This window comes from Danio aesculapii, chromosome 8 (genome assembly GCF_903798145.1).
Source record: "Danio aesculapii chromosome 8, fDanAes4.1, whole genome shotgun sequence".
Taxonomy (NCBI): Eukaryota; Metazoa; Chordata; class Actinopteri; order Cypriniformes; family Danionidae; genus Danio; species Danio aesculapii.
Window position 1 is genome coordinate 22,539,315 of NC_079442.1, and position 13,401 is coordinate 22,552,715.

The 13,401-nt window shown below is 38.2% G+C and overlaps 1 protein-coding gene and 1 pseudogene across 1 annotated transcript; one reads left to right on the top strand and one right to left on the bottom strand.

The window, feature by feature from the left end:
- Positions 1–13,401, bottom strand: part of LOC130233397 (selenoprotein Pa-like) — a 234,583-nt pseudogene that overhangs the window by 60,635 nt on the left and 160,547 nt on the right.
- Positions 1,699–3,115, top strand: gadd45ga (growth arrest and DNA-damage-inducible, gamma a). Its single transcript, XM_056463427.1, has 4 exons — positions 1,699–1,802; positions 1,905–2,006; positions 2,145–2,355; positions 2,445–3,115. The coding sequence occupies exons 1-4, from the start codon at positions 1,750–1,752 to the stop codon at positions 2,556–2,558; spliced, it is 480 nt and encodes a 159-aa protein (XP_056319402.1). The 5' UTR covers positions 1,699–1,749; the 3' UTR covers positions 2,559–3,115.

Consider the following 13,401-nt stretch of genomic DNA (forward strand, 5'->3'; position numbering starts at 1 on the left):
GCATGAATTTGTGAGGTGTTTCACACAAACAAGTAAATGCACAACCGCGAGATGGAGCTTTACATTCACATCTACTAGTTCACTAGATTTTTTTTAGTCTATAGTTCGGATCTGCAATAAATGCAATAAATGTGACAATAAACCCCAAATCATAATGTTTTATTAAAAGCATTAATGCATTAGTAAGTTCTATACTTTTAATACTCAGTATAATAGGAGAAACATCTACATATAAACTGAGATTTACTCAAATGTATTACCTTGCTGCAAGAAAGAAGGTATTTTGAGAATCAATGACCATAGATACATTTGCAGAGGCTTTGGATTAAAGCTAATAATGTTGTAAATAAGTTTTTTTTTTGCATAGACTGCTTAGCCCTAATGTATCACAGACACAAGTCCTTTGTGTTGCCTTTCTTTGACTTGCATAATATAAATCACCAATGTCGTTGAACCACAGTTTCAGCCAAAAATGGTTGTTTTGCTGAAGAAAATGTTGCATAAAGCAGAATAAATACAGCCAGCAAATGTTCATTTTTGGGTGAACCTTCCCTTTAACAGCAGCAAACCAGCTTAGGCTGGTCAGCAGGGTACATATGCGGCATTACAAAGAGTCCAGACCAGTTTGAACGAGACTTGGTGTAGTCTGATCCGTGCAGCGATGCCATTTCAAGGTGTTTCTAAATAATTAATTAATCTCTATTTACTGGAATGGCATTGCTCACAGTTTTGCACATGGTATTAAGCGCTAAACAGGTTGAAGGTGGAGTGAGAGCTATCCACTAGTCTATTTGTATATCCACTAAGCTGACCCACTTCCAAAAAAGCAGGAACAAAACTTTTGGCTCTTGATCTCTCCGGGACACACTTTTAGCAAGCTGTAACAAAGCCAGGGGCAGGTGGAACACGAGGCTATTATTCCTGCTTTAGGGTCGGCCAAGCAGTCATTAATGGGCACACGACAAAGACACGTAAATGAGGATGACTTCTTTACAAATGCAAAAGAGTGGCGTGTGCCTCACTCTCCGGCTTTGTGTGCTTGAGTGTGGAGGAGGGGGTCATGTTTTGCTTACACTGTGGAGACCAAATGCCCCCACAAGTCCAGTCACCCTAATGAAAGCTGGTCTGAGCTGGTCAGTAGGTAGAGGAGCACCACAACAAACACAGTCACATAACTTGCAACTAAATACATAACTTGAGTGTGTTTTGCAATAAATGTTTCTTTGTTATTACTGGATGAAGCTGTATGAACTCGAACTCAGCTTCTTTTAAAGAGGTCAAGCCTTATATGAGGAAAACACCCCGAACTAACAAATCAAAAAAAGAAAATTAAAACACTGTTTTTTCAATATACATGTATAAAAATCAACACAATGCAAGACAAATATATGACAGACTCGTGCAAACCACATGAATCCTACCATATTCCAAAAATGAAGGTTGAATAAAATTCGTAGTCAATTCACACAGTTTGTACTCAAACATTAAGAAACAGCACGAGCCGTGCTTTGTGTTGTTGATGGAGTGATAGTTGAACACCCACGTGGGCTGTTTACAGGCATTAGAGTGATTTACATACACCCGTGCCACGAGCCAATCAGAAGCGAAGATAAGCGGGGATCCTCCTACTGCCGAGAAATTCACCCGATGCTGTATAAAAGACAGAGAGCGCTTTGACAAAGCATCACAAGCACACAACTCACAGCAGAGCAAAGACACGCGAAACGCGACCTAAAGTGGATTTAAACAATGACTTTTGAAGAACTCAGTGGACAAGACAACACAGCTACTACTGGCGATAGGTAAGTGTCTTGTATAGTCTGGAAGTTGATATCTTTATTCGCGTTATATCAGTGTAATTCTGCATCCAGTACATGGACTAACACGCCGGTTGTTTTCTCCAGAATGCAGACTGCCGGAACAGCACTAGAGGAGCTCCTGGTCTCCGCTAAAAAACAGGACTGTCTTACTGTCGGTGTATATGAATCTGCACAAGTCATGAATGTGTAAGTATCATATCTGATTTTGATTACTTAAAATCTTATTTTCAAAATCTAAATGTTGCTTTTTAGTATGCATAATAATTACATTAGTCAAACACTGAACTGTTCTCTAATCTGCATGTCTCCTTTGTGCACCCTCAGTGACCCAGACAGCGTGGCATTCTGCGTTCTGGCTACGGATGAGGAGTATGAATATGACATCGCCTTGCAGATCCACTTCACCCTCATCCAAGCCTTCTGCTTCGACAACGACATCAACATCGTTCGTGTGAACGACATTGAACGTCTTGCTGACATCGTGGGCTGCGATCAAGACGAGGAGCCTAAAGACGCACACTGCATACTTGTAACGGTGAGTAGATCACCTCCTCTTCACCACACTCTTGTCAACACCTACATTTGCTCGTGGTATTAATATTGCTTCTTCTTTTCTTCCAAAAGCGCCCCAATGATGATTCTTGGAAAGATTCTGCTCTGGACAAACTGGGCTTGTTTTGTGAGGAAAGCCGTAATGTCTACGAATGGGTGCCTAGTATTACTCTGCCTGAGCGCTGATGGGACTTTGGCATGTTCAACATGAATGAAACATGTCGAAGATGTCCATCCTAAAGGGTATACCGGTGCAAAGCTAAAAAAGCTTTGAGATGTTGTCTGGATTATCCTTACAAGTGGACTGACCCAGCGTACGGTTGGCCGTCCTGGAAAAGCTGAGGTTCAGAATCTTTTTTTTGGACGAGCATGGAAAAGTCAAGGCTCCTGTGCCACTCAAGTCTATTGTGGTGGTCTCGTGGAGACAATGGAGGAGACAAAAGGACAGTTGGATTGTGAGAGCACGTTTATGAGAGATTGTCAGAGGTGAAGAATCTGAGTTCTTGAGGAAAGAGAAGATGTGGATTTTACTTAAGTGACATTATGAAGAACTTATCTTTTTGAAGGCACTTGGGATGTTGTCTGAAAAATATAACATGGACATTAATGTAACTTGATGATGGATTTTCCTATATGGTGGTATTATGAAGTTGTGCTTTGTGTATATTCAAAATGCAATGTCAAACTGTGGTGAAGAAGCCACTGTCTTTTTTAATTTCTGAATAAAACACCTTAAAATCAAATATGGCATGTGTCTTTCTAAAGCTGATTTATTTTCACCCAGTTACATCAGAGTGGGGAGTTCATGGCAGTTCAGTAACACTCTACAAGAGAGCGAGTGAGGTTGCGATTGCACTAGAGAGACTGGCATCTTTCCAAGCACTGCCTGACCTTTCACCACCCATGCACCAGCTGCTTTCTTTAAACGGCTTGCTCAACTGAAGAGCCCCCTTTGCAATGAGGGTTTGACTTCTGTCATGTGTAGGTTTTGCACCATCCGTTTGGAGCAGAGTCAGGGTAAAGCCAGTTCTGTCAGATGACTAATTGTGCTGAATGCACCAGATATAACCATACAATCTGATCTGTTAACAGTAAAGGTCATAAATTAAATATATGTAGCATTTCAAAAATGGAAACAGGATTATAAATCTAATATGGAGGTTTTTTTATAGTGCCATAAAAGAAAAGTATGCATAATAATAGAAAGTAAGCTAAAATATACCTACACTGTAAAAAATAAGGGATGAAAATAGTTGCTACACCATTTTTAATTCAGTGTGTATTGATGTCAAAATCTTACCAGGAGTCAGATTTGCTGACTGTCTTCACTAATCAGTTTGAACTCTTTCATTGTGGACGTGTTCTTGGTTTGTGGTTTTCTAGAGAAAGGATGCCAAACTACCAGTAAAACAGATACTCATTTGCGGTTAGTTTGATCTGCAGCTACGCTGTCCAGTCAGCTTCGCTCTCAGTTACCTCACTGGAAATTTTCTGTGTGTTTAACAGCAAATACCTGCACCAGGTGTTGTGTAGTGATGGCAAATGCCCGAAGCAAAGTGAGCCAAAACTTAAAAGAGCACTTCAGGTAGTGGCTGAAAACTCTTTATGCACTTGAAAGTCAACCGACAAGAAAGCTAAGCGCATGCATTCACAAAGCAACACACACCTGCTTTTGAAAACAAAGAAACAGCATACAGCGGTTCTGCTAAAAGTATCTTACACTCCCTCAGAGAGTAATTGATCTTTGCCGTTAACTAATGACACTGAAATCAAGAAACTGGGTCAGTTGTAATGGAGATCCCCTTAAGGTCATTCTAGTAAACACCTACAAACAATTTCTCTGAAAGTAGTAATCACACATGCTTTGTTTCTTTCAGTATTTATTTGTAACAGATTTGAATATCAAATATAGTTAAACAGTTTTTTCAGTTCAGTGTGTGCATATATAAACCAGAGAGCAATTACAAACCAATTAGACAGATAGACAAGCAGAACACAAGGACTTCTAGACAAATAGACCCAAATGACTTGTCTTTTTCATCACAGCTAAGTCTTCTTAAAAGCATACAGCCATTGCAAGTAAAAGGGTCTATACGTATCAATTTCACAGGTGCAGTTTATGTTTTCTGGCCAAGTTTACACAACCACAGGATATGGCTGTCTGTCAGTCATGTTTTGGGGTCAGTGATATTGCTGTTCACACATATTTGACTTAAGAAAGTGGAGATGTCATTCTTAAATTCTCACCTTGCAATCATATTTTCAGTGAAACCTTGCTGTGAGAATGTAAGATGTCTGTCACATCATCTGAGAACGAGAAAGATGAAATAAACGCGTAATTCACATGTACAGTATCAGTATATATGTATATATATTGCCATATATCAGATTTCTATATGGAATAGGAAGGCAGTCTGCGACTTAAGCTTTCCATATTTGAAACTTTTGTCAATTAATTCTTTTAACAGCTCATTTGTACATCATATTAGTATGAAAATGTACAATTCTCTTAAAAAGTAAGCACTATGCCTCATCTCTGAACATAACCATAACTGGGATGTGAGAAGATGAATGAGATTGCACAAAGTTTACAGTAAAATGTACAGTGATAATGAAAGAAGACTAGATTAGCCTAGGCTATGATTTCAGCTGCACATTCATACAGACAGTATTCAAGGTTTTGCTGTGAGTTGGTGTATGAACCTGGAGTCCGATCTGACAGAAAAACATGCCTTCTAGTGTGAAAATGTTGTGCACGTTGTATCAGATTCATATAACAATGAAAGATCAAGTTGTTGCGTGTGGTGTGGCTTTGCTCCACTTATCCAATATGCATCCATATGTCTGAAATATTCTGAAGTAGCAATACTGATTTGTATTGTTGAGTGAGATTTATACTTTTTTTAAAGAAAACAATATATATAACATTAATGCACATCAGTAACATTTAATGGACGTCCCTGTAAGAAATCATCATAAATAATTGGAAATCTGGCGACCAAAATAATCAAATCCATGGGAACAACTGTGGTTGGAACCAAAGTTCAAAGTACTGTGTTCTCTGGAATCCTCTCAAGTGGTGGACTTCTACATTCTGATTGCTTGCCGTTGAACCACATCATAGCTCATAACCATAAAGTTGACTTGATTTCAACTCTCCTGGACGCCCACACCGGTGAAGATGTGCCATACTGCTCCTTGCTGTCTATCGTCTCCGGTTTCCATTGAAAATTAATGACTTCCGACTACTATACTCGCGGCTTTCGGTGTGAACGCATAGTAAGGCTGCATCCAAAATTGCATACTTCAAAACTATCTAAAAACTGTATGCAAGCCGAATACTATGTCCAAATACATAGAATTTAAAAAACAGTATGCGAGAAGAACCCAGAAGATTACTTCTGGCAAGATTCTGAAGTGTGCATTCGATGGACGCTACACTATCCTATGATGCCATGTGAGATAATTCATGGATGGGAGGAAAGCGACACAACTGACATGGGTAGGTCACCTGATAATAACAAATAGCAGATGTCGTACATCCGAGTTCCATTTATACTACTCACATTCATGCTATATAGAAGGCACTTTTCTAACGGTTGTGTAGTAAATTCAAGTTCAAATGTAGTACCTGCTCGAGTAGTAGGTGATTTTGGACGCAGCCCAAAGCCTCATTCACACAATGAGCAACTCGCAGCAAAGCAACAATCAACCGTTCATTTCAACGGATTGTGAGCGACTTCCGTCTATGCGAGCTACAGCAACCGTTAGCGACCAGGAATCCTTGAGAATAATTCAACTTTATACAAATGAAGAGCAACTTTCTTCAGCGACTTCCAATCCTACTCCACACCTAAACCCAACCATCAGTTATTAACGTCTACACCTTCCACCAACCTAAACCCAACCATCATAGTTATTAATGTTTACAACTACCCCAACCCTTAATCTAACCATCACAGTTATTAACGTCTACACCTTCCCCAACCCTAAACCCAATCATTACAGTTTTTAACGTACAGCCGCGAGTTGCAGAGGCTTTTATAATTGACATGCTTGCCATTGTACTGTTATTTGGAACCACAGTGGGTGACACCGAGTACGCTAACTGTCATGACAAAATGGACGAAGAAGTCACAGAGTGGAGTTGCATGAATGAATATAATACTATATCCCATTGATTATGGATACATTTAGAGAAAACTCATTAAAACATTTGATGAAAATATTCTCTGGTAAGTATTTCCGCCATCTATCTCGCATGGTTCAATGGGACCTCGATAACTGCAAGTTATGCCTCTAACTCAATGTTTCCCAACACTGTTCCTGGAGGCACACCAACAGTACATATTTTGAATGTCTCCCTTATCTGACCCATTAACTTCAGGTTTTGGAGTCTCTTCTAATCTTCTGATGAGTTGATTCAGGTGTGTTTGATTAGGGAGAGGTTGAAAATGTGTACTGTTGGTGTGCCTTTAGGAACAGGGTTGGGAAACACTGCTCTAACTTACTTCACCTTACGCCCCCGTCTTGCAGTCCGCAGACCAACATACCTGACACAAACCTGCATTTGCAGCAGGTCGCCACCCAGAGCGACAGACAGCTACAAGGTCGCTGCTAGTGTGAATGAGGCATCAGGCTCTGATTTTTCATTTTTTCCCCCCTGTCCTCTATAAAATAAGTGTCAAATATATCGATATGCATATGATACCATGAAAGCAATTACAAACAATGTAGTGTACAAGTATGTAGTGCTGTAAGCATGCTGCACGCAAATTGACGTAGTATATATAGATAAGTGCAGACATTGACCAGCAGAAAGCCACTGGGATGGGGCATAAATTAAAAAGTTTAAGACAGTTAAGACAGTTTTTATACTATCTAGAGATTGCATTGTAACATGAAATTTCATAAATGCAGTTACCAACTGCAGACACTGAGTGTAAATAAAGCCTTTTTGAACGTTTTGGTTTGTGGGAAAGAAAAAGCATCAAGTGAGTTCACTTCACTTACTGCAAAACATCAAACAGATTACATTTTTTAAATGTTGTATCCATTAAATACTGCTTTTAAAGGTCTGCTTTCCTCTGTCTGGTCATTCTTTTCCCCTGCAGTCCCTAAATGACTTAATCAAGGCACACATCTGTCACCTGCTCAATGGATACTGTGCTGCTGCATGTGACTTTCAACGGGCCCTCACATGCTCTCAATACGAAACACATTTCTCATCATTTCCGCCCGCAGCGTAGTGTTTTTCTTAGAGACCAAGGGGCCTTCTGAGAAAACCACACAGTGAAGTTCCACGCAGTATTTTTAAGGAAACACCAGTGAAAAAGGTCAGCAAACTTCCCTGTGCGCTTCAAAGTTTCAGCATTAGACAACTCAGCACCTTTTAAACTGAAATGACTTGTTGCTCCCCTTCGATTAAAACATTTAGTACCTTTTCATTTGTGTTCACAGGTGCACGAGACTTCAAAACACCAAGAAAAAAAGCACTTGAGTCTGAAAAGCGCTTTGCAGCTGGCTTGATGTCTGCATGTGCCCCTCCTTTGTGAGCCCTGCAGCTAAAGTGACTCAATCCAGACAGTAGTACTGGCATCTGTTATCGCTAACGTTCGCTCTGATCACCAGCCACAGACATAGCGTTCTCTGCCTTTAATGAGTCAGGAACAATGAGCGATGCAGATATGAGAGGAGATTGTGGGTTCGTCATCAGCTTTTCTGCCATTTTTTGGCAGAGTTTAACAAGATCAGTTGTCAGTAGTGTAGATCTATGAAGCATAGTCACTTTCAAACTGAGTAGCTTTCTGTTGTCCTTGTGGTAACTTGTGCGACCAACTGAAATGTTGCAAGTTTTTTGCAGGGGAGTTTTTTTTTTGCCCTCACACTACATTTTCAGAGCAGTGGTAAAGGCTCAGTTATGAAGTTCCAAACATAGTTTTGAATTGAAAGTGTGATTGCAATTGAAAGTGCTCCTGAAATTCGTTCTTTGTTTGGTAGTAATTTTTTATTTAAATATTAAGCTGTGGCAAACTGTTGGAAGCGGTGTTTAGATAATTGTGTCAACATGCAAATCTCAACTACAAACATAACCACACAAAGACAAAAATGTAAAAACAGTGGTTATGAAAGTGCATGGGAAGAGAAGAGTATGGACAAGGAAAGGAACTGCTCATGATCCTAAGCAGTAAAGCATGGTGGTAGAAGTGACATAGCGTGGCCATGTATGTCTGTCAATGGAACTGGTTCTCTTGTACTTATTGATGATGTGACTGCTGACAAAAGCAGCAGGATGAATTATGAAGTGTTTCAGGCAATAATTTTTGCTTATATTAGGCCAAATACTTCAGAGGTCATTACATGGTGATTCACAGTGCAGATGGAGAATGACCCAAAGCATACTGTAAAAGTAACCAAAGAGTTTTTGAAGGGAAAGAAGTGGAATGTTATGCAATGGCCAAGTCAATAACCTGAGCTGAATCTGATTGAGCATGCATTTCAATTGTTCAAGATAAAACTTGGGGGAAATTGCCCCAAGAGCAAGCAGGAACTTAAGACAGTTGCAGTAGAGGCCTGGCAGAGCACCACCAGGAATGAAACCCAGCATCTGGTGATGCCAATGCCTTTTAGACTTCAGGCTGTAATTGACTGCAAAAGATTTGCAACCAAGTATTAAAAAGTAAAAGTTTGATTTATGATTATTATTCTATCCAATTACTTTTGGACCCTTAACAAGTGGGCACATATGAAAATATTGTAACTCCTACAGCACCTGATGTGAATGTAAATACCCTCAAATTAAAGCGGACAGTCTGCAGTTAAAGCACATTTTGTTTCATTTCAAATCCATTGTGTTGGTGCATAGAGACAAACATTTATATATATATATATATATATTAACATTTAATCAAAATAACCCATGCATTGGGTTAAATTATATGTGTATCTGTGATGTAAAAATATGAATATTTTGTTGTTTGTTAAGTATTTCCCAAATGATGTTTAACAGAGCAAGGAAATTTTCACAGTGTGTCTGATAATATTTTTTCTTCTGGAGAAAGTTTTATTTGTTTTATTTCAGCTAGAATAAAAGCAGTTTTTGTTTTTTTTCATCCATTTTAAGGTCAATATTATTAGCCCCTTTAAGCTATTTTTTTCGATGGTCTACAGAACAAACCATTGTTATACAATGACTTGCCTAATTACCCTAACTTGCCTAGTTAACCTAATTAACCTACTTAAGTCCTTTAAATGTCACATTTAACTGTATAGAAGTGTCTTGAAAAATATCTAGTCAAATATTATTTACTGTCATCATTGCAAAGATAAAATAAATCAGTTATTAGAAATGAGTTATTAAAATTATTATGTTTAGAAATGTGTTGAACAAATCTTCTCTACGTTAAACAGAAATTGGGGGAAAAATAAACAGGGGGGCTAATAATTCTGACTCATGTGTTGATGGAGCAGAACATGGAGTTCTGTGTGCTGTAGAGACTGTCCAGCAGCTGCAGCAGGCTTCACTCAGTGTCCACAATGAACAATACATTTATACCACATTCATAAGCTTCTAAAAGTTAGATGGTCTTGCTTTGGTGCTACTCCAATGATAATGAAGATTTTGTAGTTTGGGATTTTATCCCAAAACTCCAGGATGGATTCGCTCTACTGCGCCTACTCCTCCATATACCACATGTTTGCTTCAATCTTAAAACAGACATTTAAAATTGCAAATTTGCACACGTATACAGGACCAAATAAGAACAAAAATCATGTACTTACCCAATTTAGCAATGGAGACATGATAACTGGAAGGCTGCAAGCGGTCATCTCCAGGGCATCCTAAACAGAGAGAGAAATAAAAATGCTTTGAAAATGTGCACTTTTAAAGCTGCAGGATTAATCTTTTATGTGAGTTTTTAGGGTGCATCACATTTGCAAATTTGGTGGGCAAAATGGTCCATTTTACATTGCCAATGGTGCACTGCTTTTCACCATCCTGCTCAATTCTTGTGCCCAGAAAGTTGCAAAATACTCACAGGGAGTTTTTTGGTCCTCATTCAACACTCTTGATCACAGATTTCTACTGAAATAACTAGACCTTTTCAGTAAATTGTCATAACGCAATATATATTTAAATAAAATATAGCTCATTCATTCATTTTCTTTTTCGGCTTAGTCCCTTTATTAATCAGGGGTCGCCACAGCGGAATGAACCGCCAACTTATCCAGCACATTTTACGCAGCGGATGCCCTTCCAGCCGCAAACTCATTACTAGGAAAAAAACATATAGCTATGAATAAAATATATTCACTTTTAGATAGAATTGCAATAATTCTATAATAAGCAATAAGCAGTTATGTTTTCACACATAAGGTAAACATCATACGGTAAACTTTAGTTGCTTAGTTTTAAGTAAAATCAACTTGAATTAAACTGAATTAAAACAGTGAATTATAACAAACTGAATTATATATCTTAAAAATGAATTTAAAACATTGTTAACCTCTTTTAATAAGTAAAAGTAACATAAAACATTATTTATTTATTCATTATTATGGTGGCTTGAAAAGCCAGCATACTGTTATCTATCTTAAACTTATTATTATTCTTCTTCTCTTCTTCTTCTTCTTCTTCTTCTTCTTATTCTTCTGAGACTAATTTCTAAGTGTATCTCCTCCTAGGCCTTTCAAGCTACATACTTCAAACTTTCGTCAAACCTTCGAACTGGTCTGACTCGGGTTGCTATATCTTTTCTAACTGATCCGACCTTGGGTTTTCCGAAAAACGACCCAGAAAAATCCCAAAAGTCCCATTGACTTAACATTGGGTCAAACTTTGTGAGCTCATAACTCTGCATCAGACTGTCCTACAGACTTCTAACTGGACTCATTTAACTCAGTCTAGCCAGCAGCCAATAACTGATGTCTATTAACTTACTAGCCACTCCCTAGCAACCACTTACAGCACCCTAGCAACTGTCCCATAGACTTCCATTGTAAAAGACTCCCATTTACTTAACATTGGATCAACCTTTGTGAGCTCATAACTCTGCATCAGACTGTCCTACAGACTAGAGTCTGGCCTCATTCAACTCAGTCTAGCCAGCAGCCAATCACTGATTACCTTTAAACTTACTAGCCACTCCCTAGCAACCAATTTCAGCACCCTAGCAACTGTCCCAGAGACTGTGACTAGCTTTTCTAACACACGCTAACAGTTTAAACTTCCTACTGACATGCTAATCTTGCTAGAAAGGTGCTAGCAACACGATAGTGACATGCTAGTCATGCTAGTAACATGCTAATTCATGCTAGAATCATGCTAGTAACATGCTAGTTACATGCTAATTAATGCTAGAATCATGCTAGTTACATGCTAATTCATGCTAGAAACATGCTAATTCATGCTAGAATCATGCTAATAACATGCTAATTCATGCTAGAAACATGCTAGTAACATGCTAATTAATGCTAGAAACATGCTAGTAACATGCTAATTCATGCTAGAATCATGCTAGTAACATGCTAATTCATGCTAGAATCATGCTAGTAACATGCTAATCCATGCTAGAATCATGCTAGTAACATGCTAATTTATGCTAGAATCATGCTAATAACATGCTAATTCATGCTAGAATCATGCTAGTAACATGCTAATTCATGCTAGAATCATGCTAGTAACATGCTAATTCATGCTAGTAACATGCTAATTCATGCTAGAATCATGCTAGTAACATGCTAATTCATGCTAGAATCATGCTAATAACATGCTAATTCATGCTAGAAACATGCTAATTCATGCTAGAAACATGCTAGTAACATGCTAATTAATGCTAGAAACATGCTAGTAACATGCTAATTCATGCTAGAATCATGCTAGTAACATGCTATGTCATGCTAGAAACATGCTAGTAACATGCTAATTCATGCTAGAAACCTGCTAGTAACATGCTAATTCATGCTAGAATCATAATAATTCATGCTAGAAACATGCTAGTAACATGTTAATTCATGCTAGAAACATACTAATTCATGCTAACAACATGCTAATTCATGCTAGAATCATGCTAGTAACATGCTAATTCATGCTAGAAACATGCTAGTAACATGCTAATTCATGCTAGAAACATGCTAATTCATGCTAGAAACATGCTAATAACATGCTAATTCATGCTAGAAACATGCTAGTAACATGCTAATTAATGCTAGAAACATGCTAATTCATGCTAACAACATGCTAATTCATGCTAGAAACATGCTAGGAACATGCTAATTCATGCTAGAAAAATGCTAGTAACATGCTAATTAATGCTAGAATCATGCTAATTGATGTTAGCAACTGCTTAGCAACCACTCAGAATACTTTAGCAACCGCCTAGCAACAACCTAGAAACATGCTAACATATATGTACTTATCTATGCCGACTGTTTCAAACTTCATAAAAACTGCTTCAGTTATTTACACTTTAAAACGACTTCAAACTTTTAGACTCGGCTTTTCAAGCCACCATAAAGTTTGTCCTCAAACTTTAATATCTAGTTTATTTGTATTATTCTTGCATTTTTGCTTCTTCAGAAAGTTTTGACCTTCCAAAATTAATACCATCTGGTTTATTTTGTTTGAACCTTACTTAAAAGTGCTCTTTAATGTTATGAATTTAAAATAATTGCATGTAATGTGTGCTTTAACTCTATCATGCAACAGATAAACAGACTCAATGTGCTTGTTGAATAAGCGGCACCTTGTTCATTCAAAGCAGTCTGTGATCTCCTGGATTAAGATTGGCTGCTTTTTATGTAACCTGTTCTGATCTGAGAGTACATGAACTAACAGGCCCAGAATAGCATTGTAACTCCTGGGTACAGACACTGCATTCAGAGCAGAACTGTGTGGTATGAGTGCAGGGCAGCGCCAGGATATTCATGGGTCACATGCTGCTCAGATTGTTCTGCATTCCTTCCCATTGATCTACTATTAAGGCAGTACAGCAGAGTGGAAGACGGAATCAACATTCCTGACATTTTT